The following is a 23,633-nucleotide window of genomic DNA, read 5'->3' on the forward strand; positions in this document are numbered from 1 at the left end:
ACTATTACTCTTCAGTACTGTGTGTATTATAGTAGTACCTAGAAGACACAACCAAGATCAGGATTGCAACATTATTTATTATTTGTATTTACTTCTATTGTGGTAGGGCTGAGGAGCATCAGCAACAGACCAGGAGCCCATTGTGTTATGCACTAGACCAGTGGTTTTCAAACTGCGGGTCGTGACCCAGTACAGGGTTGCGGAATGTAAGGCACTGGGTTGTGGCAGCTCTGGTCAGCACTGCTGACTGGGCCATTAAAAGTCCCATCTGCGGTACAGCCCGGCTAAGGCAGGCTAGTGCCTATCTGTTCTGACACCATGCTGCGCCCTGGAAGCGGCCAGCAGCAGGTCCGGCTCCTAGGCAGGGGGGCCACGGGGCTCCGCGTGCTGCCCCCGCCCCAAGCACCGGCTCCACACTCCCATTGGCTGGGAACCAGCCAATAGGAGCTGGAGGGGGTGCCTGCGGGCAAGAGCCAGGTGGAACTGCTTGCACGCCTCCGCCTAGGACCCGGACCTGCTGCTGGCCGCTTCCAGGGCACAGCGCGGTCCACGGTGCCAGGACAGGCAGGAAGCCTGCCTTAGCATCCCCGCTGCACCGCTGACCAGGAGCCACACGAGGTAAGCCCGCACCCCAACCCTGTGCCCCAATCCCCTGCCCCAGCCCTGAGCCCCCCCAACCTACTTCCTGTACCCCAAACCCCTCATCCCTGGCCCCACCCCACAGCCTGCACCCCCAGCCCAGAGCCCTGATCCCCTCCCGCACCCTGAACCCCTCATTCCCAGCCCCACCCCACAGCCCTCACCCCTGCACCCAAACCTTCTGCCCCAGCCCTGAGCCCCTCCCACACCCCAAACCCTCGTCCCCAGCTCTGTTGGGTCGCGGGCATCAACAATTTTCTTCAACTGGGTCGCCAGAAAAAAAGTTTTAAAACCATTGCATTAGACAAACACAGAACAAAGAGATGGTTCCTGCTCCAAAGAGCTTCCAATCTAAGAGCAGACAAACAATGAGGCAGCCCCGTCCCAGTTTAAACAGATAATGAAAAGAAGTGAATTGCCCAGCAGCAGAACCAGGGATAGAAGCCAGGTCTGCTTTCCCTAAGCCAGCACTCCAGGCACTTCCTTAACCTTTTCCCCCAGCCATTCTCATCGTCCTCCCCTCTCTCCCATGGATTTATGCACTGTTTCTACCCTGTCTTTATCCAGCAATTTGCCTCCACATGGACCCCAGCTCTCCTCCATCACCAGCCAGCTTCGATGAAGTGCATACGGAGTTAGAGCCTCAGCTGACATAAACCTATTGTCTTCAGTGGGGCCATGTTGATTTACTCCAGCTCAGGATTTGGTCCCATGAGTCATCTTTTCAGCACCCAGCACAATGGGGGCCCTGATCTTGGTCAGGGTCTGTGCAGTGCCTGGCAGAATGGGCCCATCTCAGTTGGGGTCTGTGCAGTGCCTGATACAATGGAACAATGGTCTGAGTTGGAGCCTCTAACTGTAATGCCAATAATTAACCAGTGCAAAGCAGGTTTGGTGCCCTTGTGTACTGGAGGCCTAATACCATCCAAACACTGCCCTTTGTCCCACATTTACTGAATCAGTAGATTTTGTCTCCCTTTCCCTTCAAGCTAATCCTTCAAACCCAGAGTAGAACCTTAACCCAAGTAAGATGATTATGGCTTACATAACCCAAACAAGCACCCATTTAACCCAGTTTCCTAAGGCTAAAGATATTACTCCCTCCCCCTTCCCCCCATTACCACCACTACACATGCACAGTTTCCAGCATCCCAAAACGAAACAGTCCAACTGAGGTGATCCAAGTTCACACCACAGGTTGCTCAGATCTTCTTCCAACAGACTGGGATCCCCGCTGAGACCCCAGATCTTGGGGTGGATGCCAGATTGATAGCGGTTTCAACGTTGTAGGCAAGAATTTAGTGGGGTTGTGATAAAGGGAACTTTTTTCTGAGACAATGAGACTAAACTTTCCCATGCAGCCGTCCAAGTTTTGCTTTTCTCCTGTAGGAAGCGGCTGGCTATAGCTGTCGTGCTTTGACAGATCTCTAAAGAGAGCTGGAACTTTTGTAGGAGGTACCCTTTCCAAATGCAGCTCTGTTTGTGAAACTCATTTAAGTCCTCAGGAGGCGAGTTAACGGTGGATCTGTTCGTCATGAGTTTTGCCGAACTCCTAGACAGCATTGGCGGCATGGGCCGCTTTCAAATCATCCATGTCGCTTTGCTTGTTATCCCTGTTTTAATGACAGCCTCTCATAACCTCCTGCAGAATTTTTCTGCTGCTGTCCCAGGACACCACTGCCAGATCCATGTCACTGCCAACAGCACGGGTGGTACAAACATGACTCAAAGGCTGAGCACCAAAGATCTCTTGAGGATCTCCATCCCCATGGATGGGGACTGGGAGCCGGAGAAGTGTCGCCGGTTCATCACCACCCAGTGGCAGCTCCTAAATCCCAATGCCACCATCGCAAACGAGACAGAGATGGAAACAGAGCCATGCACGGATGGGTGGACCTACGACAAGAGCATCTTCACCAACACCATCATTATGGAGGTAAGGAAGGGCCTAAAGCACTCACCGTGCTCAGAGAAACTCTGCATTGCTTGGGTGTTATTGATCAATATTTACATCTGATTGCACAGGAGCAGGAGGAAGTGTGGTCCAGCCAGTGAACTGTGACTTGGGTTCAATTCCTGTCTCTGAACCATTCCTACTCTGTCACCTTAGGCAAATTACGGGATTTGCCCAACTGGATCAGACCCAAGGGCCCATTCAGCCCAGTCTCCTGTCTTGGACAATGGCCAGCACCAGATGCTTCAGAGACAGGTGTAAGAACCCTGCAGTAACCCCATGTAAAATAACCTGTCCCATACACAGGGCCGGCTCCAGGCACCCAAGCACATACTTGGGGCGGCACCTGGTAAGGGGCGGCGGGGGGAGTGTGGCGTGGCATTCCATTGGGGTAGGGGCGCTCCGGCGACGCGGCGCTGGGGGGGTGGGCTCCGGTTGCGCGGGGCTCGGCGAGGGGAAGGCGTGGGCACAGCGCTGGAAGGGGGTTCCGGCGGCACTCAGCGGGGGGGGGTTTCTGGCGGCACTCAGCGGGGGGGGGTTTCTGGCGGCACTCGGCGGGGGGCGGGGCGGGCTCCGGCGGCGCTCGGCGGGGGGGGGCAGCGCGGGGCTCGGCACTCGGGGGGGGGGGTCCGGCGCACGGCGCTCGGTGGGGGTGCAGCGCAGGCGCGGCGCTGGAGGGGGGTTCCGGCGGCGCTTGGCAGGGGGCGGGGGTGGGCTCTGGCGGCGCGGCGTTCGGCGGGGGGGGCGTCACAGGGCTCGGCCCTCGGGGGGGGGGTTCCGGCAGCGCTCAGCGCAGGAGGGTGGTGGGCTCCGGCGCTCGGCGGGGGGGCAGCGCGGGGGGCGGCGCTCTAGGGAGGGTTCCGGCGGCGCTCAGCGGGGGGGCGGCGTGGCGCTCGGCTGGGGGGGGCGGCGCTTTTTTTTTGCTGCTTGGGACAGCAAAAAAGCTAGAGCCGGCCCTGCCGATACATAGGTCTCATCCTGATCTTTAGTAGTTGGAAATCGACTCAAGCCCTGAAGTACGAGGTTTAATATCCCTCCCAGAAGCCTTGTTGTTGTTGTTATGATTACTCTGGATGTTTTTGATATCCATATAAATGTCTATTCCCTCTTTCAATCTTGTTAACTTCTTCCCCTCAATGACTTCATGTGGCTGTGAGTTCCACAGGCTAATCCCACATCATGTGAAAAAGTGTATTTCCTCTCATCGGTTTTGAACTCCCATCTTTTAATTTCATTGAACATCCCAGGAAGACAGGAAGAACAGATGCTCCTGATCTGCTGCCTCTCTCCCACCCATTTTTTTATAGACTTTTATCCTGTCCCCTCTAATTCATCTCCTTTGCAAGGAGTCCTTTCAATCTCTCTCCACAAGGGAGTTTCTCAAGCTCTTGGTCATTCTTGTTGTCCTTTTAGTTCTGCAATATCTTTTGTGAGATGGGGTGACTAGGTCTGCACCCAGCAATCTCTTCATCTCTCTGTCCCTCACATTCTCATATCAGTAAAACATGGATAATTCTTCCTTTCTCCCACCTGCGTCTATTTGGAATGTAAACCCTTAAGGGTGGAGGCTATCTTTTACTGTGTTTGCATGTTGCTGGAGCTTCTACCTGCTGCTAGAACAGAAAATAATAATGTTCTATATGATGAGTCACTGTAGGTCTCCATGCCTTCTGCTCCTATTATTTACGGACAATTTGTCCTGGGAAGGAACATTCAGATTGTCAAAGGTTACATTCTGGTAACTGTTTGCCAGATGGTAAGAAATGGCTGGAACTGGGTATAATAAAACTCAGCCCTTCCCATGATTCAAAGAGCTTTACAAACTTGCATCCATTGCTGTGAGCTAAGTGTGTAGTAGTATCATTAACTCCATTTTACAGATGGGGAAACTGAGGCACAGGGTGGTGACATGACTTGCCCAAGGTCACAATTGTGTCAACCATAGAGCTGGCTACAGAACCCAGGAGTCCTAGGCTTTCAGTCCTACTCCTGTAACCCCTAGAATCACACAAGCTGTCATAGAACCCAGGAATCTCAGTCCTAGTGCTCCAAGCACTAGAACATTCTCCTTCCAAGTGCCAGGAGCAGAACCCAGGAAACCTGATGCCCAGTCTCTGTTCAACCACTATACCCCACTCTCCTCCCACCCCACTCTCCTCCACACCCAACAATCCTGCCTCCCACCCCCCCTGCTCTATCCTACTAGACCCCACTCCTCCACAAGCGCACAGACTAAAACCCAGGAGTCCTTATGCCCAGTCCTTCCTTTAACCAATACACGTAATTCCACAGATTGGAATTATGACCCTCAATACTTTGCTCTAACTACTAGGCCACACCATGCAGCTGCATAATAGTAAATACCCAATACTGAGATGGTCATTTATTTAAATATCCACCAGTCGTTAGATCACTCACACATGTGACCTCATACAAGCTGCGAGCCACCCCGTTAACAAATCCACTGACACAGCAAAGTACTGTTTGCTTGTTTAACTAATGCTGAGCTGCAGGACTGCACACAGAGAAAGTTCCCTGCCCTTGACAATTCTCAGATTGTTGGTTAGTTAAATATTTACTTGCAATTTTTTAAAAAGTATAAATACAAAGCAGGGATTAATTTTATTTTAAATGTAACCTTATTTACCAAATGCAATGGCCAAATCCTGGTGCCAATAAAATCATGATTGTTATTAAAATATCTGTAGTGCCTCGAGACCCCAACTAAGATCAGGGCCCCTATTGTGCCAGGTACTGCACAGACCCTGATTGAGATGGAGGCCCCCATTGTGCCAGGCACTGCACAGACACAGAGAGAGAAACAGTCCCTCCCCTGAAGAGCCAACAATCTAAACAGACAGTGGGTGGGAGGGGAAACAACTTACGCAAGATCACACAGCAGGTCAGCAGGAGAGCCTACACCAGAACCCAACTCTCCTGAGTCCCAGGCCAGCCCATTATCACTAGGCCACCTTTCCTCTGCTTCAACGGTTTCTGGTGCTCAAAGCTATTGGTGGGGCTGCAGGAGCAGAGGCAGCAGCCCTCGTGACCTCTTGCTCTATGCCTCCTCCTTTTGCTACCTGCAGCCTGAGACATTCCACCTCCCACTGGCAGCAAGCAGTACTGCACCCTGAAGTCCATCAACTGCCTAATACAGTCATTACAGAACTGCTGGGGATAATTCCCCTTAACCCAGGGGTTCTCAAACTGGGGGTCAGGACCCCTAAGGGGGTTGCGAGGTTATTATATGGGGGGTCATGAGCGGTCAGCCTCCACCCTAAACCCCACTTCGCCTCCAGCATTTATAATAGTGTTAAATATAAAAAAGTGTTTTTAATTTATAAGGGGAGGTGGTCGTACTCAGAGGCTTGCTGTGTGAAAGGGGTCATCAGTGCAAAAGTTTGAGAACCACTGCCTTAGCCCCTAGTGACCAGCCACCCCAGCTCTCCATTATACCTTTGTCTGCTAAGTTAAATACTCCCCCCCATCCATAACATTGGCTGTTTCCTCCTGGTGTGGGTATGAGCGGCTTGTTATGACAATGTCTTGACCCCCTTTCCTCCCCCGCCTGCAGTGGGACCTGGTGTGTAACCTGCGGACGCTCGGACAGATGGCTCAGTCAATTTACATGGCTGGGGTGCTGGTGGGAGCGCTTGTGTTTGGAAGCTTAGCAGACAGGTGGGTCTTTGAAAGGCTCTTCCTTCTCCCCGCTCTGAGAGCAGCTGCAGGGACACAGAAAGCAGCAGCCATGAGGTGAAGGGTATCTGCTGGGGCTAGAGGCAAAAGTCCTGGCAGTGAACTGAATAGTTAAATTTTGACTTCAGAGATGAGGTTTACCCATGGGCTAGAATAATCCCAGTCTAATAGCCTCGTGTGTCCAGATCCCCAGCTGGTGTAAATCAGCATCACTCCCCTGGAGTCAGTGGGGCCAGATTCCTAGCTGGTGTAAATCGGCACCACTCATTGGTGCCAACAAGCATTTTTCTATTGTATTCAATGGGCATTGGATGAGGCCCATTCATACCAGCTGAGGGTCTGACCCACGGCCTGGCAGTTGCTACATTTTCCTTTGCTTATGTTCATCCTCTTCCTTCTAGTTGCATTCCCTCTCCCTGCATGATTGTTTGCCCATTGAAGTCACAGGCACGACTCCCATTGATTTCAATGCTGCAGTAGCCCTTAGAAAGCATCTCCGCTCAGTGCTTGCGGTTTACCCTTTCCCCTACACTGGAGATGGTGATCCACATCCCCTTGTAGTCATTGCATAGCCGCATTTAACTCATTTATAGCCTTGCCTTGTGGGTCAGTCCCTCCAGAGCCCTGGTCATTTGTGCTTGCTCTCCTCTGAGCACCTGGAACACACAGAGATTAGATTAGATAAAATAGATAATCTGTATCCACGTGCCCAGGACTGAATGCAGATTGCCAGGTGTGGTCGCATCAGTGCTGTTCCCACCTATCCACAGGGCTCTGCATATACAGAATTCTATCAGTCACCAGACCCCAGCACAGCTATTAACATGCCTTCCTGTGCCACAGGTTCGGGCGGAAGGCTCTCCTGAGCTGGTCTTACCTGCAGATGGCTGTCTCGGGCACCTGCACCGCCTTCTCGCCCAATTTCACCACATACTGCATCTTCCGCTTCCTGGTCGGGATGGCCCTTTCTGGGATCATCCTCAACTGTATGTCACTGGGTAAGAGACCTTCTTCCACTGCTCCTTGTTTTTAGCCTGGGAAAATTTGCCCTGGTTATAATTACCTGCATTATGGTTGCTCCTAGGAGACCCCAACACAATGTGCACGTTATTTCTGGTATTACAGTAGCACCTAGAAGCTCCATTCTGGTGTGTGCATAATTAGGAGTAGTAGTATTACAGTAGCACCTTGATGACCCAGTATAGTGTGCATATTAGTAATATTACAGGAGCACCTACAGGCCCTTACGAAGATCAGGGCCACATTACATTGGACAGGTTATTAGTACAGGTTATTAGATTATTAGTAGTATCACAATAGCACCCAGAGGCACTAAGTAAAATCAGGGGCTCATTACAGTGTGTGCAGTATTAATATTACAGTAGCATCTAGCAGCCCTGAGATCTGGTCCCCATTGTGCAAGGCGCTGGATATCTATCTCCCCTGTGTCTGCTGCACAGAGGATATAACTCTGCTCCGGCCACAGAGCCCTGCTTAATGGACAGCCACCATCTTAGCGACTTGGGGCTGGGAATTGACCCAGAGAACCTCCAAGCTAATGAGTTCTTTAGCTCAGCCTATAGAGACCCATGCACGCAGCTCTAGGTTACATGTGCACATAGTGAGACTGTCCCGGCCCCAGAGAGCTTATAATAGTCAAAGGAAGAATTATTGTCCCCATTTTATAAACGGAGGCTCAGAGGGGTTTGATTTTCCCACCATCACACAGGGATCCTGTGCTAGAGCCAGGAACCGAACCAAGCTCACTTGAGTCCCCCTGAGAGGCCAACCTACCTCTGAAGCCCCAGCAGCCCTCATTAACTGGGAGAGCTGTGGAGCTGCTGTCCTACTTTTCATGACCCAGCCCAGCCAGAAGGCAAGACACACGTCCTTGGTATGCAGTGTGAGTGATCTAACAATCCCCCACTTTTCTTTTAGCACCTGAGCTATCAATGGCAATGCAGATTAGGGGCTGGTATTTTTATCACCGTTTTCTCTATACCCGCTCAGAACAGATCACATTATAATTGTGTATCCTAGGACCCCAGTTATTATTATTCATATTGCAGTAGCACCTAGGAGCCCCACTCATGGACCAGCACCCCATTGTGCTAGGCGCTGCTCAAACACAGACCAAAAAGAGGGTTCCTAAGTAACCTACTTTTTTTCTTTTGGGATTCTCAATGTTCTTGTTTTCCAGGCAAATATCTGATTCCTCTTTTGAATGCTGCTAAGGTCTCAGCCTCAAGGTGAACTTATGACAGTGAGTTACACGGGCTAATGGTGCATTGTTATACAGAACTCCCAGCATTGCTTTGCAGCCACCCCTGCCCTCAAATGCCTGGTTTTCATTTTTGGATGCTGTTTTCCTGCTCTTGTTGGTTTTGATCTGGCCCCAGCATACAAATATTTATTCCTGCGTTTGCATGCATCACTTCTGCTTATATTCAGCCCAAGTCAGGAGGGTGTCTCAGAGGGAGCCGGGCATCAACGGCGGCTCCAGGCACCAGCGCTCCAAGCACGTGCCTGGGGCAGCAAGCTGCGGGGGGGCACCCTGCCGGTCCTTGCGAGGGGCGGCAGCCTTCGACGGCATGCCTGCAGGAGGTCCACCGGTCCCACGGATTTGGCGGCAATTCAGCAGCGGGTACACTGAATCCGCGGGACCGGCGGACCTCCCGCAGGCAAGCCGCCAAAGGCAGCCTGCCTGCCGTGCTTGGGGTAGCAAAAAAGCTAGAGCCGCCCCTGCCCGGCACTGTAGTATCACTGGATTACAATAATAATACTTTGCAATTAAGGACATGTTAAAAAAAAGTTGGTTTTGGAATTGTGGGTGAGGGTTTGAGTCGGTTCTTTCTAATATTAACGGTGCTAAAACAGTAATTGTTATGGTAGCACCTAGAAGTTCTGACTGAAATTGGGGCCCCCATTGTGCCAGGCACTAAATAGACCCCAAGATCAGCGCCCCCATTGTGCTGGGTGCTGACAGCCCCTGATTGAGATTGGGGTCTGCATTGTGCCTGGTGCTGCACAGACCCCAGTCAAGATCAGGACATCCATTGTGCTGGACCTGATCCATTCACATAGTGAGCAACAATTCCTGTCTTGAAGAGTTTATGGTTTAAAATACACAAAGGGTGGGAAAGTGGAGTAGGAGACAAAGCGTGGTGTACTAGACCACTGCCTACTGTGCTGACCAGCACAGTCTCATTGTTTCTTGGTGTCCCTCCCCATCTGTCTTTCTGCATCCACCTGTTGTCTCTTGTCTTTTATTTTAAACTCATCTCTTTGTTGTGGGTGTATACAGCGCCTAGCACAATGGGGTTCTGGTGCATGATTCCTAAGGCTATGTCTATACTGGCAATTGAACGACAAAACTTTTGTTTTTCAGAGGCGCTAACCCCCCGCCCCCCTGCTCCCCAAAAGACAAGTTCTGCTGCAACAAGCATCAGTGTGAACAGCGCGTTGTTGGCAGGAGCACTGTCCTGACGACAGCGCAAACGCCACTCATTGGGGATAGACGTTTTTTTAATCAGCAAGAGAGCCAACAAACAGCGGCTACACTACACGACTTTTAGCAGCACGGCTGTGGCAACACAGCCATGTCGCTAAACACTGTGTAGTGTAGACATAACCTAAGTGCTACTAAAATACAAATAAGGAATAGAGGAAACAGAAAGTGTCTTGCCCAAGTTCATGGAGAAATTCCGTGGCAGATCCAGGAATGGAACACCAGTGCCTTGAATACCAGTCTAGTACCTTAACCACTGGCCACCACTGCCTCACATTCATAGCTCAGCATCATTTTTAACCCCGAAGGACAGCAAAGCCCCTCACAGATTAGGTGGCACCACTGAGATCTGAATCCAAGCCCACAGAAACATTCCCACATGCCTCCAAAACCTGTTCGCTTGTGCAGCGTATTAAGTAGAACTGTAGGAATAATTGATAGTTTGGTTCAGTGGCTGAACCAAAAATATTTTTTTACATTGTTTCAGGTTGACACAAAATAGAAATTTGTCTGTTTTTCTCACCGAAATGAAAAACAAAAATTCATTTTGGATCAAATGAAATGCTGTGTTCAACTAAAAACAATTTTTTTTGGGAGGTGGGAGCTTTTTGGTTTTTCATTTTGTGCATTTCTGGATTTTTATTACACATGTTGAGGCTTTTTTAAAATAAATCTAGCTAAATTTCTAAACAAAACCTGATACTAAACAAAACCTTGTTTCAAAACAAAGAGTTGAAACAAAACATTTTGACTTTTTCAGAAAAAAAAATATTTTTGGTGGGGCAGGGCGCTATTTGCTGAACTCAAACCGAATTTGCAAATAGTTTTGGTCAACCTGAACCTGCATTTTTCAGTAAATAAACTGTGTCTCCAAAACATTTCGCCCAGCTCTAGTGTTAACCCCTCTGGCGTGGGTGGCTTCCTTTCCAGTTGTTGAGTGGGTGCCAACCAATGTACGGACCATAGCCGGCACAGTGGTGGGATACTGCGCTACCATTGGGCAGATTATTCTTGCAGGCTTGGCATATGCCCTCCCGGACTGGCGCTGGTTACAATTCACCGCATCAATGCCCTTCTTCATCTTCTTTCTCTACTCCTGGTAAGTGCATTATTGATAGGTTCACAGGGCTAGATTCTGATCTCACTCTTAGACACAGGGCTCAAGCGTGGGGGGCTGCAGGAAGCATACACAGTCTAATACTCATTGAGCTGAGCTGAAACAAGCCCTGCGTCTCAGTTTGTATTCCTATCTGATTTAGCTGTGATCTGTTACACAGCCTAGTGACCCCATTGTTTGCAGCTGTCTTTACTACCTAAAGGAGCTTGATGGTCCTGAAAGAATGTGCTTGGCACACCCATTGGCTTTACCAAGGTCTGTGACTGTCTTTGGATCCAAGGCAGTCATTTGTACCTGTCACTGCAGAAAATGCATATGTTCAAGGGCTAGTACTGTAGAGGCTCAAATTCAGCTGGGAGCTGTAGGTCCTACTATAATGGAAATAACAACAACTTGGTGGAGCTCCTCTATGTTTGCAGCAGTGTAACTTCTTCTCACAATCTGCCCCACAAGCTCTTAGCTCTACCCACGGCTGAATGTCCCTAATTCCCATGAGCTGCAAATTCCTACAAAGAGACCCCAACTGGAAAGAAGGAAGCACTCCATTGTTTCTTGGCATTGCTGCTCATTTTGCAGGTGGTTTGCAGAGTCCGCTCGCTGGCTGGTTCTATCAGGAAAACCGGACCGAGCAGTGCAGGTGCTTAAGAAAGTTGCTCAGATAAATAGAAAAAAAGAAGAAGGAGACAAGCTTGATACTGAGGTAAAGAGATGAATGGAATTGTTGCACCATCAAAAGAAACCACAGATCTTATGTGCAATAAGGATGGAACCCGTGAGGACCTAAGTGATGTGTAGGCTTTCAGCTGGCCCTCGGAACTGTATGATGCGCGAGCAGGGCTGGCTCCAGGGTTTTGGCCGCCCCAAGCAGCCAAAAAAAAAAAAAAAAAGCCGCGATCGTGATCTGCGGCGGCAATTCGGCGGAAGGTCCTTCGCTCGGAGTGGGAGTGAGGGACCGTCCGCTGAATTGCCGCCGAATAGCTGGACCTGCCACCCCTCTCCGGAGTGGCTGCCCCAAGCATCTGCTTGCCAAGCTGGTGCCTGGAGCCGGCCCTGTGCGCGAGGGTCAGAAGTGCCCAGGATGCACCACCTCATCTCTCCAAGATGGTGCATCATGGGAGATATAGTCCAACCAGGGAGCCTGGCCTGTAGAGGAGAATGGGAGCATGAGACACCTGAATTACAACTCCCATGAGGCACCATGGCAGCATTCCCAAACAGAAATATTTCCATTTCTAGTCTCTTTCAGTATTTGAATTTTCACTGAAAATTTGAAATTTTGCATGGGAAAAAACTCCCACATTTTCTGTCCAGATCTATTCATGCATCATTGCATGATACTCATGCATTTAGCAGTAGAATTGGTCAGGAATTTTCCAATTAAACTTATTTTTATTGGAAAAATCAACAAATTTCTCATTTTGAAAAGTTTTTGGAAAAAAGTTTTAAAATTCCCATTTCAAACATTTTTTAAAAGAAAAATTCAATATTTTCAGTTTCAACATTTTTTCTAATTATAGTTTAAAAATTTAAATAGAAAAAATATCAAAATTGAAATAAAACATTTTGAAAATGTCAAAATAATGTTTCAATTGATTCAAACTCAAATTTTTTTCATACTGTCAATTTGTGCAAATTTTTGAGGCTGTCTTCTCTTGCTGATTTGGGATCAGAAAAATTTGAGATCTCCAAAATTTTCCTGGGATCGGAAAACTGTTTGCCACTCAGCTCTTTGGCAGTTTTCTCATGCATGCCATTGGCTCAGGTCAAATCTTATCTAGTAGAGAGAGAGAGAGAGAGTGAACAAGACAATCCTCCTTGAAATTTGTCCCAAGAGAACGTGCATGAGGCTGGGATCTAGAAGTCCATTGGGATAAACATCACCCTGGCATTTAAATAACATGCATAAAATTTCATTGTGGAGCTGCACAACATTTGATGGCTATGCACAGATTATATTAAGGTGAAATTCATCCCTGAGTTAGCACAAGTCCTGTGCAGCACTTAAATCCCATCTAAACTACGATTTTAAGGACTTAAATGTAACAACTGGTACATAAGTTTTGTGCTGCACAGGAATTAATTTCACCTTGGGAGGAGTGTTGGAGATTCTGCAATACACTGTGGGCCAGATGATGTTTTTGTTTACCCTGCTGTAAATCCAGAGTCAAAGGAGTTATTCCAAATATACACTGGTGCAACTGAGAGCAGAATACACCCCTCAAACTGTGTCATCCAATACATTTAGGCTTTGGCAGCCAGGTCCTCAGCTAGTGTAAATCAGCATAGTTAATGTAGCTATGTCGATTTATATCAGCTGAGAAGCTGGTCCATGGACTCAGATTTTAAGGCCATTAGACCGTTAGTTTGACCTCCTGCATAACACAGGCCATAGAATTTCACCCAGTTACTACTGTATTGAGCCCAGTAACTTGTGTTTGATTAAAGCATCTTTCAGGAAGGCAGATAGTCTTGATTTGATGACATCAAGAGATAGGGAATGCACCACTTCTCTTGGGAGTTTGTTTCAATGGATTGGTTAGTCACCTTCCATGTTAAAAATTTGTGCTTTATTTCTAATTTGAATTTGTCTGGCTTCAGCTTCCAGCCACTGGTTCGTGGTCTGCCTTTCACTTTCTTGAGAGTCCTTTAATACTTGATATTTTCTTCCCAGGATTATACACTGTAATCAAGTCACCTCTTGATCTTCCTGTTGATAAGATAAACAGATTGAGCGCTTTCAGTCACTCACTCTAAGACATTCTTTCCAGCCCTCAAATCATCATTCATAGATTTTAAGGCCAAAACAAGGAACCACCAGATCATCTAGCTAGACATGCCATATATTTCAGGCCACAGAATTTCATCAAGTTACTTCTGTATTGAGCCCAATAACCCCTCTAGCCATATCCAAATACAAGCTCTCAAGGTCATCTGAATAACCACACTTACTGATCTGGGATATTTGCTGACATTAATTTAATATATGGATGATATAAATCTAGCATGCTTCCAATGATGCTTAAATTCTGGCCCTAGTCCAGTGATCACAATCAGACTACAAATTTGTTTGCCTTTTGTGCCTGATTTTTGATTTCTAATTCATTCCAAAGTACAAGAGTCTGTTGTTTTTCCAACCTGAAAATCATTGTCATTAATATGCCTGGTAAAGTCCCATGATTCTGACGTACAGAAAGAAGCAGTTTCATTTTGCAAAAGTAAACCTATTAAGATGTGCAGAAAGATAAGACTGTGAGGTCTTAGCACTAATAAGAATTCTGATGCTCACGCCAATGGACTGAACTAAGATTAATAATTCCTGCCCTTTCATGAACTCAGCTGCTTGTTTTTCAAAGATAAACAAGGACACAAATACCTTTGGGTACAAACTATGCTACTTGTATTTCACAATAGATTGCAGTGTGTTTCAATGCTAACCATTCTATTATGTTAAGACAATGGCTTATGAGGTGGGGGGCTGAGCGGGGGGCACTCTCTCCTTGGAATCCATGGTAGCCCTGATGCCCCAGTGCCATGCTAGGGAACACTGTGTTACAAGGAGTAAGATGGGGGAGCCCAGCAGGAGGCGCTGTCCCCTCACAGTCAGTGCTGACCCCAGTGACCCACCATGATTCACTGGAGGTGGAAATATGTGGTCAGTTAAGGTCCCTGGGCCCTTTTCCAAATGAGGTTAGTTACCCCAGGGATAAAGCTGCCCTCACTTCAGGGGCATCTAGGCTAGAGCACAAGGGAGAATTTTAGCTTTAACGCTTCAGACCAAATTTCTCAGGACTAATGCCCCAGGAAAACCCACTGAAGTCAAATTATCTTCATCTTCTGTCCTAAGGTTGAGTAGCATTATTATGAGCTGTTAAACAGCTTCTGCTTTCCAACCCAGAGCATTTCAGTGGTGGATGAAGTGATCCGATCTATTTGCATACAGACCCCTCTATCTGTATTTATCTATGTTCATATATAACTGGATGAACATATTTTTAAAAATCAGGAAAGTCTGTGTTCTGCTTTTCTCTTAAGTCTGCGATAGGATCACGTCAGTTTTGTGCCAGCTCCTGTAGCCAAGTGATAGCTCTCGGATGGTCACTAGAGGGGGATGCAGGATTGGTTGTATGTTTTCTTCTGTGCTGAGCTTACCCACATTCCTGGTCTGCTTTTGTTTCCTCTAAATGGAATGATGCAAACATTTTAAAACAGCTCCTGTGCCTTGGGGAGTGATCGTCACAGGAATTGCCTGACTGGATTAGACCAGTGATCTGTGTAACCCAGTATCCTGTCTCTGATAGTAGCTAGCATGGAGTCCCATTCCAGGCTCTGGGAGAAGAGCAGGGTCTAGCGGTTAGAGCTGGAGGAGGCTGGGAATCAGGATTCCTGGGTTCCATTCCCAACTTTGGGAGGGAAGCGATGCCTACTGGTTAGAGCTAGGAACTGGGATTCAGGACTTCTGGGTTCTCATCCTATCTCAAACGCTGGCAGACTATTCTTTATCCTGTCCGTTATTTTGTAGCCCTTTATCGGGTCCCCTCTTGCTGTGGTAAACATTCCCAATCCTTTCAGTCTCATGGGAGTCTCTCCAGAGCTCTAATCATTCGCATCGTGCATCTTTGCCTCCCCTCACCACATATTTCTGCTATACCCTAGAGGCCAGATCCTCAGCTTCATTGTCAATTGACTTCAATAGCACAACAGCTGGTTTATACCAGCTGAGGATCTGGCCTCACTTTCTCCAGTGGAGCATATCAAATGTGCTGAGCACAACGAGGAGGGTGCAGCAGGATAATACATCAGAATTATTTTTCCTACTGTCTCTTCTCCCTAGGTCTTGAAATCCAACATGCAGAAGGAAATGGCCTTGGCACAATCTTCCTACACGTTGTACAGTTTGGTCCGCACACCCAACGTACGCAGGATATCCTGCTGCATATCTAGTGTCTGGTAGGTGTGCTCTATTCTTTCTTTCTAACCCCGAGGCCCCAGTGCAGCACTAGGGGGTGCTGTGCTGCCGGGAGAGGAATGGGGAGCTCAGTAGGGGGCACCCTCTCCTCAGAGTCAGTGCAGACCCCAATGCCGACCATGATTCATTGGAGGTAAAAACATGTGGTCAGTCAAGATCCCCCTGTCCCTTTTCCCATCGGAGTTAGTTACACCAGGGATAAATCTGGCCCCACTGTATATTTACATCCCCCCCTCCAATGACCATTCACAGGTTTGCCACCAGCTTTGCCTTCTATGGCTTGGCCATGGACCTGCAGCACTTCGGCTTCAACATTTATCTCATCCAGGTGGCTTTTGGCTCCATTGACATCCCAGCCAAGCTGGGCGCTGCCATCGGGATGAGCTTCATCGGCCGGCGCTTCACCCAGGCAGCTTCCGTCATCCTGGCAGGGCTGGCGATCCTGGCCAACATATTTGTGCCACGAGGTGGGCATTCAGGGTGCAGCAGCCAGGGGAGGGACGGGGCTGAATTAAGATTACCTGGGACCCTAGTCATACCATGACATGGGACAGTCTACTCCCAAGATGATCTCCCCCTGGCCACAGTCCTCAGAGCCCAAATCCACCCTTATGGCCATACCACCAGGAGCCTCCCCTGACCCAATACCCCGCCCCAGGGGCCTCCCCTGACTCATGGTCTCACCCCCACAATCCAACCTCACACCATGGCCCTGCATCTTTGGCTGAACCCCACCCCCACAGCCAAAGTCCTCTCCACGGCCTTACCCCCATAGCCAAAACTGACCCCTTGGCCTTACCTCCCCACAGCCTCCCCTCCACAACGCACCACTGCATGACCCGACCTCGACCCCCACAACTCAACCCTGACCTATGGTCCCACGTCCACTTGAAGTGGCAAAGGGGGTGATACCCTCGGGAGCAGAATAGGAGTATCATGGGAGATGTTGTCCAATCAGGGAGCCAGGCCCACAAAGGAGAATGGGGACAAGAGGCAACTGAACTACACTCCCATGTGGCACTACAATAGCATAAAAATATTTTAACTTTCGGGTGTTCATATTTCAAATGATATTATCTGCGGGAGGCAGACACACTCTGTGAAAACTTCGTTTGGTTGAAAACCCCAATTTTCCATCAAAAAAACAGTTTTGATGGAAAATTTCTGACCATCCCTAATGTAGATATCTCTTTTATAGCTCATAGTGTTACTCTGGCTGTATCTCGGATACATATTGTAGGCACTGAGTGACCAGTCTTGGCCAGGACTGTTTCAGCAACTGATCCCCACTCGTGACTGCTACCAGCACTGACCATTAACTCATCTTTTTATGTCCCCCCACAAGAGCTGAAGGCCTTACGTACATCCCTGGCAGTGCTTGGAAAAGGATGCTTAGCCTCTTCCTTTAACTGTTTGTACCTCTACACCGGCGAGCTGTACCCAACAGTCATCAGGTACCTACTGCAGCAACTCATCTATTTCTGCGTTAGATGAAAATCTACCCAATGCGTTACTCAAGTCAGGGGGTCAGAGCTCGGAACCACAGGGCTCCTCAGGCACGGCTGGAACCAGAGCTCCAAAATTCCATTCTAAAGGAAGTTCCAACATTTTAAAATTTCTGGTGAGATGAAAATTCCAAAAAATTTCATTTCAGAAATATCTGAACAACCTTATTGAAACCCAGGTTATTGGGTTCAACACAGGGGTAACTGGATGAAATGTAACAACTCATGTTATACCGGAGGTCAGACTAGAAGAGCTACTGATCCCTTTGGACCTTAAACTCTATAAAACATTTCAATAAGGACTTATCAAAACAGTAACTGATTTATCATTTCAACTATTGTATCACATTATATAAACCATTGAATCATAGAAACGTAGAGCTGGAAGGGACCTCAAGAGGTCATCTAGTCTATCCCCCCATGCTGAGGCAGGATTAAGTATACCTACACACCCCTGACAGATATTTGTCTAACTCAGGGGTAGGCAACCTATGGCACGCGTGCCAAAGGCGGCACGCAAGCTGATTTTCAGTGGCACTCAAACGGCCTGGGTCCTGGCCACCGGTCCAGGGGGCTCTGCATTTTAATTTAATTTTAAATGAAGCTTCTTAAACATTTTAAAAACCTTATTTACTTTACATAAAACAATAGTTTAGTTATATATAGACTTATAGAAAGAGACCTTCTAAAAATGTTAAAATTATTACTGGCATGCGAAACCTTAAATTAGAGTGAATAAATGAAGACTCGGCACACCACTTCTGAAAGGTTGCCGACCCCTGTCTAACTGTTCTTAAAAAAACATGAAGAACGAGGATTCCACAACTTCCCTTGGTAACCTGTTCCTATCCTTAGAGTTTGAAAGTTTTTTCCTAAAAGCCAACCTGAATCTCCCATGCTGCAAACTAAACTGATTCCTTCTTGTCCTAACCTTGGTGGACATGGAGAACAATTGATCATCCTCTTTATAATAACTATTTACATATTTGAAGACTTATGTGTTTTTCCCGCTCCCCTGCCTCCAGTCTTCTCTAGACTAAACATGCCCAGTTCTATCCACCTTTCCTCATAGGTCAGGTTTTCTAAACCGCTGATCATTTTTGTAGGTCTCCTCTGGACTCTCTCCAAGACACAGTACTCCAGCTGAGCATCACCAGTGCCGAGTAGAGTGGAACAATTGCCTCCTGTTTCTTACATACAACAGTCCTGTTAATACATCCCAGAATCACAGTGGCCTTTTTCACAACACCATTGCACTGTTGATGCATATTCAACGTGTGATCCACTATAACCCTCAGATCGTTTTCAGCAATACGACCACCTAGCCAGCTATTCATCATTTTGTATTTCTGCTTTTGATTTTTCCTTCTTACATGCAGTTGTCACAGATCACCTGGCCCTTTAAGGGTAATTGAGCTCACCCACACCTGCGCCAGATTAGCTAGCCCCCACCTTAGCTGGTCCTGGTCAGATGTTGGAAGGACTCTGTGGAAGGCCCTGAACAAGGTTCTGAAGGAGATTGTGAAAGGTTCCAGGGAAGGAGTCCGGGCTGTGTCCCACAGCCAAAGACAGAGACCGAAGGGTAACCCAGAAAGGATTGGGAACTGAGTCTGATGGGTGGGCTGAAGGGGAGCCCAAGTGGGGACAAAGAACTTTTGATTGTGTTTGAACTTTTGTTACCTCAAGGGACGATTGAACCCTGAGTGAGCCAGCCAGAGGGCTGAGCCATGTGAACCCCCAGGAAAGACAGGAAAGACAGAGGAGGAGGAAACTGAGGCAGAGAGTGCTTGCAGCACCACACTCAAGCAGCATGGGGTGCTACAAGGCAGGCATGTCCCATGACACTAGTACTTTGTACTTGTCCTTATTTAATTTCATCTTATTGATTAATATAATAATCAAAATGATAAATCAGTTATCATTTCAGTAAGTTCCTATTGAACCATTTTGATAAAGTCCGTTCAATATTTCCAAGCCCTGCACTTTCCGTATATCTGATTAGGTAAAGAATGCACCTTGGGGGGAGGAGGTTTCTTTCCTTCTATTGGCCGGGGGAGGGAAATAGGTGAGCCGATCAACCTTTGCCCTCTCCCACCCCCAATGTAAGGCTTCTCCTGTTCCCATCTTTGGGCTCCCAAGGCACCATCAGGGCAAAAAGAAAAACAACAAAGCCCTTTGACTTCACTGAAATGGAATGTTTCAATTATTTTTCATTGAAAATTTTGACAAAATCATTATGTTCCCATGAAAATTTTCATTTTTGTTGAATCAGCATTTTCTGATGGAAAACTGTTCCAGTGGAAAATTTTCCCTCAGTTCTATTCTTAGGCCTAAAGTAACATTTTCTGAATGACCTAGGTCCCATTTTCAAAACTTTCTCCCTGTTAAAAATGTGCACCTTGTTTCAAGTTTGAATTGGTCTAGCTCCAATTCCGAGCCCTTGGATCTCTCATTTGCCTTTTTTTCTGATGCCTCAAAGGATGCATCTCTACTAGGAGATAACTTCTCCCCACCTAGGCATTTAGAGACTATAATCCTATTGTACAGCATCAGCCTTCCTGTCACAGTGAGTCCTGACCTCAGTTTGGGGATAGCCTCAAAGATTAAAGTCAACCCAAATGGTTTAGTTTTGATCCCTCCCCACCCTGACAGAATTTTTTTTTAAATTGGCAAAAATATGACCTTTTTCCCACAGAAAAATTCTCTTTTGCAGAAATGGCATTTCCTGTTGAAGGGAAGTTCCTAACTAGCTGTAGAAATAAGGAAAGCTGGTTCTGATCAGAGGCCATTTCTGAGCAGACCAAGGGGAGAAAAAAGTCCATGGGCAGATTGAATCTGGTCTTTTCCAGAATCAGTCCAATATTATCATGATTTTATGATTTCTTTTGTAAAGGTGTTTTTCTACACTTGCAGACAGACCGGCATGGGGCTTGGAAGCACCATGGCTCGCGTGGGCGGCATAGTAGCTCCGGTGGTAAGGGTGACGGGGGAATATTTCCCATACTTCCCACCAATTATATATGGGACAGCTCCTATAATCTCAGGCATCGCTGCTATATTCCTGCCAGAGACTCTCAATGTGCCATTGCCTGACACCATAGAAGAAGTGGAGAGAGGGTTAGTCCACTTTCACTTCATTTTGATTGTGTCCTCTCCTACAGTAGTTAGTCTGAGCCGTCTCTCTCTCTCTCTCTCTCGTGTATAAATGGGCAGAAACTGCCTTGGATTCAATATAACTACACTATAGTAAGAGAAGAACTGACACCTCCCACCTTAACAGCAGCACGGACTAGTGCTGGACTGAGAGTCAGGAGACTGGGTTTCACTCCCGTCACTCTGTGCTTCTGTTTCCCCTCCCACTCTTTGTCTGTTCTTCCTTTTTAGATCATAAGATCTTTAGGGCAGGGACTGTCTCCTATTACATGTCTGTCCAGCACCTGACCCAATGGAGGCCTGGTCTCAGTTAGGGTGGGTAAATAAGCCAGAGCGCAACTGGAGTCAACACGTCCATATCCCCAGCTGGTGTAAATTGGCTGTAGTGCCGCTGAAGTGAATGAGGCCAAATTCCCAGGTGGTGTAAATAGGTGTTGCTCAGTTGGAGTCAATGGGCCAGATCCCCAGCTGGTGAAAATCAGACATAGCTCCACTGAAGTCACCAGTGCCAGGTTTACAATGGCTCCAGTGGCTCCGTGGAGCTGAGCCCATGCTCAGAAGGGGCCCTGGCCTGTTCCGCTTGCACTGTGCCCGGAGACCCTGCTGGCTCCCCCTGCCCACCACTTGCTCCTCTCAGCCTTCCCACTGGCTGGCCGAGGACTCCTCTCCGCCCCCTGGCCCCACCCCCTTCTCCTCTCGGCTCTGGGCAGTCTCTGCTTCCTACCATCTGTGAGGCCCCACCTATCTCCCCAGAGCTGAGTCACCTGGGACTGGTGCAGAAGCCTGGCCAGCTTCAGCAGGGTGTGGGGGGGAAGACAGTGCGGAGGGCTTGGCTGGGCCCCTCCAGGCAAGAGCGTCTTTGGCAGCTCCTCGCCTGGCTGATTGCGCCATTTCCGAGGGGCCAGAGCGATTCCCGGCCCTAGGGCCAGCCCTGGCTGCGCTGCTGGCTCAGCCCGGCAAACACAGTCACCTCCCAGGCAGGGCCAGTGAGTGCGGCCAGGAGGCAGGGCTTGGGGGAGCGGGTCTGTGGGGCGTAATGGGGGGGTGCTGGGCTGTGAGGGGGTGGGGAGGATCTGTGTGTGTCGGGGCACTGGGGGGGTTCTGTGGGGGGTGCTGAGCAATTGTGGTGGGGCTGTGGGCAGGGGTTGTGTTGTGCAGGGCGCTGTGCATTTGTGAGTGGGTCTGGGGGGGTGCTGGGCATAGTGGGTCCAGGGGGCTTCTGGCCATAGGAAGTCGGGGGTGTTGGGCGGGGGGGCTGTGTTGTGTGGCATGGGCCCACCTCCGAGGGGAAGGGGCACGCTGGCAGCACAGGGCCGGGCAGGCCACTGTGCATCTGGCAACTGCCGGTTTGTAAATAGTGCCCTCGCATTGGGCGGAGCAGGGCCACCCCTGTCATGCCATGTCATGCCCCATTGCTCTGGCTGGCTCCTCGCTCTGGGGACTGACCTCCCCGCGCCATGCTCCATTGCCTCCATGGGGGCCCACAGATATGTTTGGCACCAGGCCCACAAAAGGTTAATCCGGCCCTGTGGCCTTAGGCCAATTCAAAACAGCTGAGGATCTGGCTCGATATTTATTTGTCTCTCTCTCTCTCTCTTTTTTTATTAAAGGGAAAGGGCCAGAGACCTAAAGAATGACGAGCAAAAGGAGAAGATTCTTCTGCAGACAATGGGGCCAGCAATGCTGCAGGAAGCCTGATGGTGTGATGCAAGAGGGGGCCCCTTGGGTTAGGTAGTCCTCTGCTCAAAGTGTCACCCATGTTTCTGTACACGGCAGTACACTCACAGGGCCTGGCTCTGTGCAGTGCTGCAGAGCAGAGAGAGGTTGCAGGGGAGTCATAACAAATAAATGGCAGATTCCTCAATCTTTGACGTATCTCTCACACACACACACACACACGTGTGTGCGCACACTCGGATACTCGCACTCATATATACACGTACACTGACTCGTGTGTATGTTCACACTTACACTCATGCATACACCCAGTCCCATTCACACCCTCTCACACATACACGCTCATTCACTCAGGCAGACGTTCTCACACACTCGCAACAAACACACAGGTCTGCACTGTTAGAAGGCTCCCTCCCTTTCCACTACAGCTGATTAACACTCGACCTCCTGCCATCTGACAATAAGTTGGTTCCCAACCCAAATCTCATCAACAGCTGTGTTTTATGGAAAACTCACCCTATAAATCTAATGGCTGTGGATGGAATGTGTTTCATTCAGCTCCCATTGTAGAGAGGCCCATGGCCATTTTTCACATACCTGAATACCGGAGCCCTTGGGTCAGAGTAAATGTTTAAACAATTTCAATTACCATCACGTCTGTTTCCATGGGGCGTAAACAGAACACTCATGCTGCCTAATAAATGCCGACTCCTGTTAAGGAGGTGGTCTGGGATGACCCATTCATCTCCTGCCCACTGTATCACCACCTCTCCAATGGAGGACTTCCATTATGGCTCTGCCCTAAAATTATCTTCATCCCAGATGGGACAGAAAGTTTGGACCATATTCTTGGCTGGTATAAATGGGCTTCAGTGGAGTGATGCCCCTTTACACTAGCTGGGCATCTGGCCCCTTTACTCCAAAGAAGCTTTGCCCAATTTACACCAGCTGGGGATCTGGCCCTACTGTTGCCAATGGAGTGACACCGATTTATACCAACTAAGGATCTGCTCCATTAATTCCAGTGGAGCAATGGCTGATTTACATCAGCTGGGGATCTGGCCCCACTGACTCCAATGGAGCTATAGGTCTAGTCCTGACTCAGAGAGGTTGAATGATTAGGCAGTGGGGAAGTGGTCCCCCATAGTCCCAGCTCTGGGAAGCAAATAGGTTAGAGCACAGTTGAGACTGGGAATCAAGACTCCTGGGTACTATTTCTGGTTATGGGAAAGGAGTGGGATCTAGTGGATTAGACAAGGGGTGCTAGGAGTCAGGATTCCTGGATTCTATTGCCAGCTCTGGGACATGGGGGCAGGGGTCTGCAACCTGTGGCACGCGTGCCAAAGGCGGCACATGAGCTGATTTTTAGTGGCACTCTGCTGCCAGCCAGGGTCCCGGCCCCCAGCCCCACTCAGCCC

At 48.6% G+C, this 23,633-nt stretch overlaps 1 protein-coding gene across 4 annotated transcripts; it reads left to right on the forward strand.

The window, feature by feature from the left end:
* The first annotated feature begins 1,993 nt into the window (after nt 1-1,993).
* On the forward strand, nt 1,994-22,860 carry LOC128841019 (solute carrier family 22 member 6-A-like). Of its 4 annotated transcripts, none has more exons than XM_054035666.1 (10): nt 1,994-2,575; nt 6,168-6,271; nt 7,133-7,287; nt 10,686-10,896; nt 11,491-11,614; nt 15,746-15,861; nt 16,133-16,347; nt 17,226-17,334; nt 20,299-20,502; nt 22,149-22,860. In XM_054035666.1, the coding sequence occupies exons 1-10, from the start codon at nt 2,174-2,176 to the stop codon at nt 22,234-22,236; spliced, it is 1,728 nt and encodes a 575-aa protein (XP_053891641.1). In that variant the 5' UTR covers nt 1,994-2,173; the 3' UTR covers nt 22,237-22,860. The 4 variants fall into 4 exon arrangements, with proteins under 4 accessions (XP_053891641.1, XP_053891642.1, XP_053891643.1 ...); XM_054035667.1 differs by having other exon boundaries at nt 10,728-10,896; XM_054035668.1 differs by lacking the exon at nt 20,299-20,502.
* The last annotated feature ends 773 nt before the right edge of the window (nt 22,861-23,633 follow it).

This window comes from Malaclemys terrapin, chromosome 7, assembly GCF_027887155.1.
Source record: "Malaclemys terrapin pileata isolate rMalTer1 chromosome 7, rMalTer1.hap1, whole genome shotgun sequence".
NCBI lineage: Eukaryota > Metazoa > Chordata > Testudines > Emydidae > Malaclemys > Malaclemys terrapin.

What these genes read in the sequence shown, in the direction of transcription:
- LOC128841019 (XM_054035666.1), top strand. Translation starts at nt 2,174, where the DNA reads ATGAGTTTTGCCGAACTCCTAGACAGCATTGGCGGCATGGGCCGCTTT. An exon ending in GAGACAAGCTTGATACTGAG is followed by an intron (nt 11,615 to 15,745) that starts GTAAAGAGATGA and finishes TCTTCTCCCTAG; the next exon opens with GTCTTGAAATCCAACATGCA. An exon ending in TGCTGCATATCTAGTGTCTG is followed by an intron (nt 15,862 to 16,132) that starts GTAGGTGTGCTC and finishes GACCATTCACAG; the next exon opens with GTTTGCCACCAGCTTTGCCT.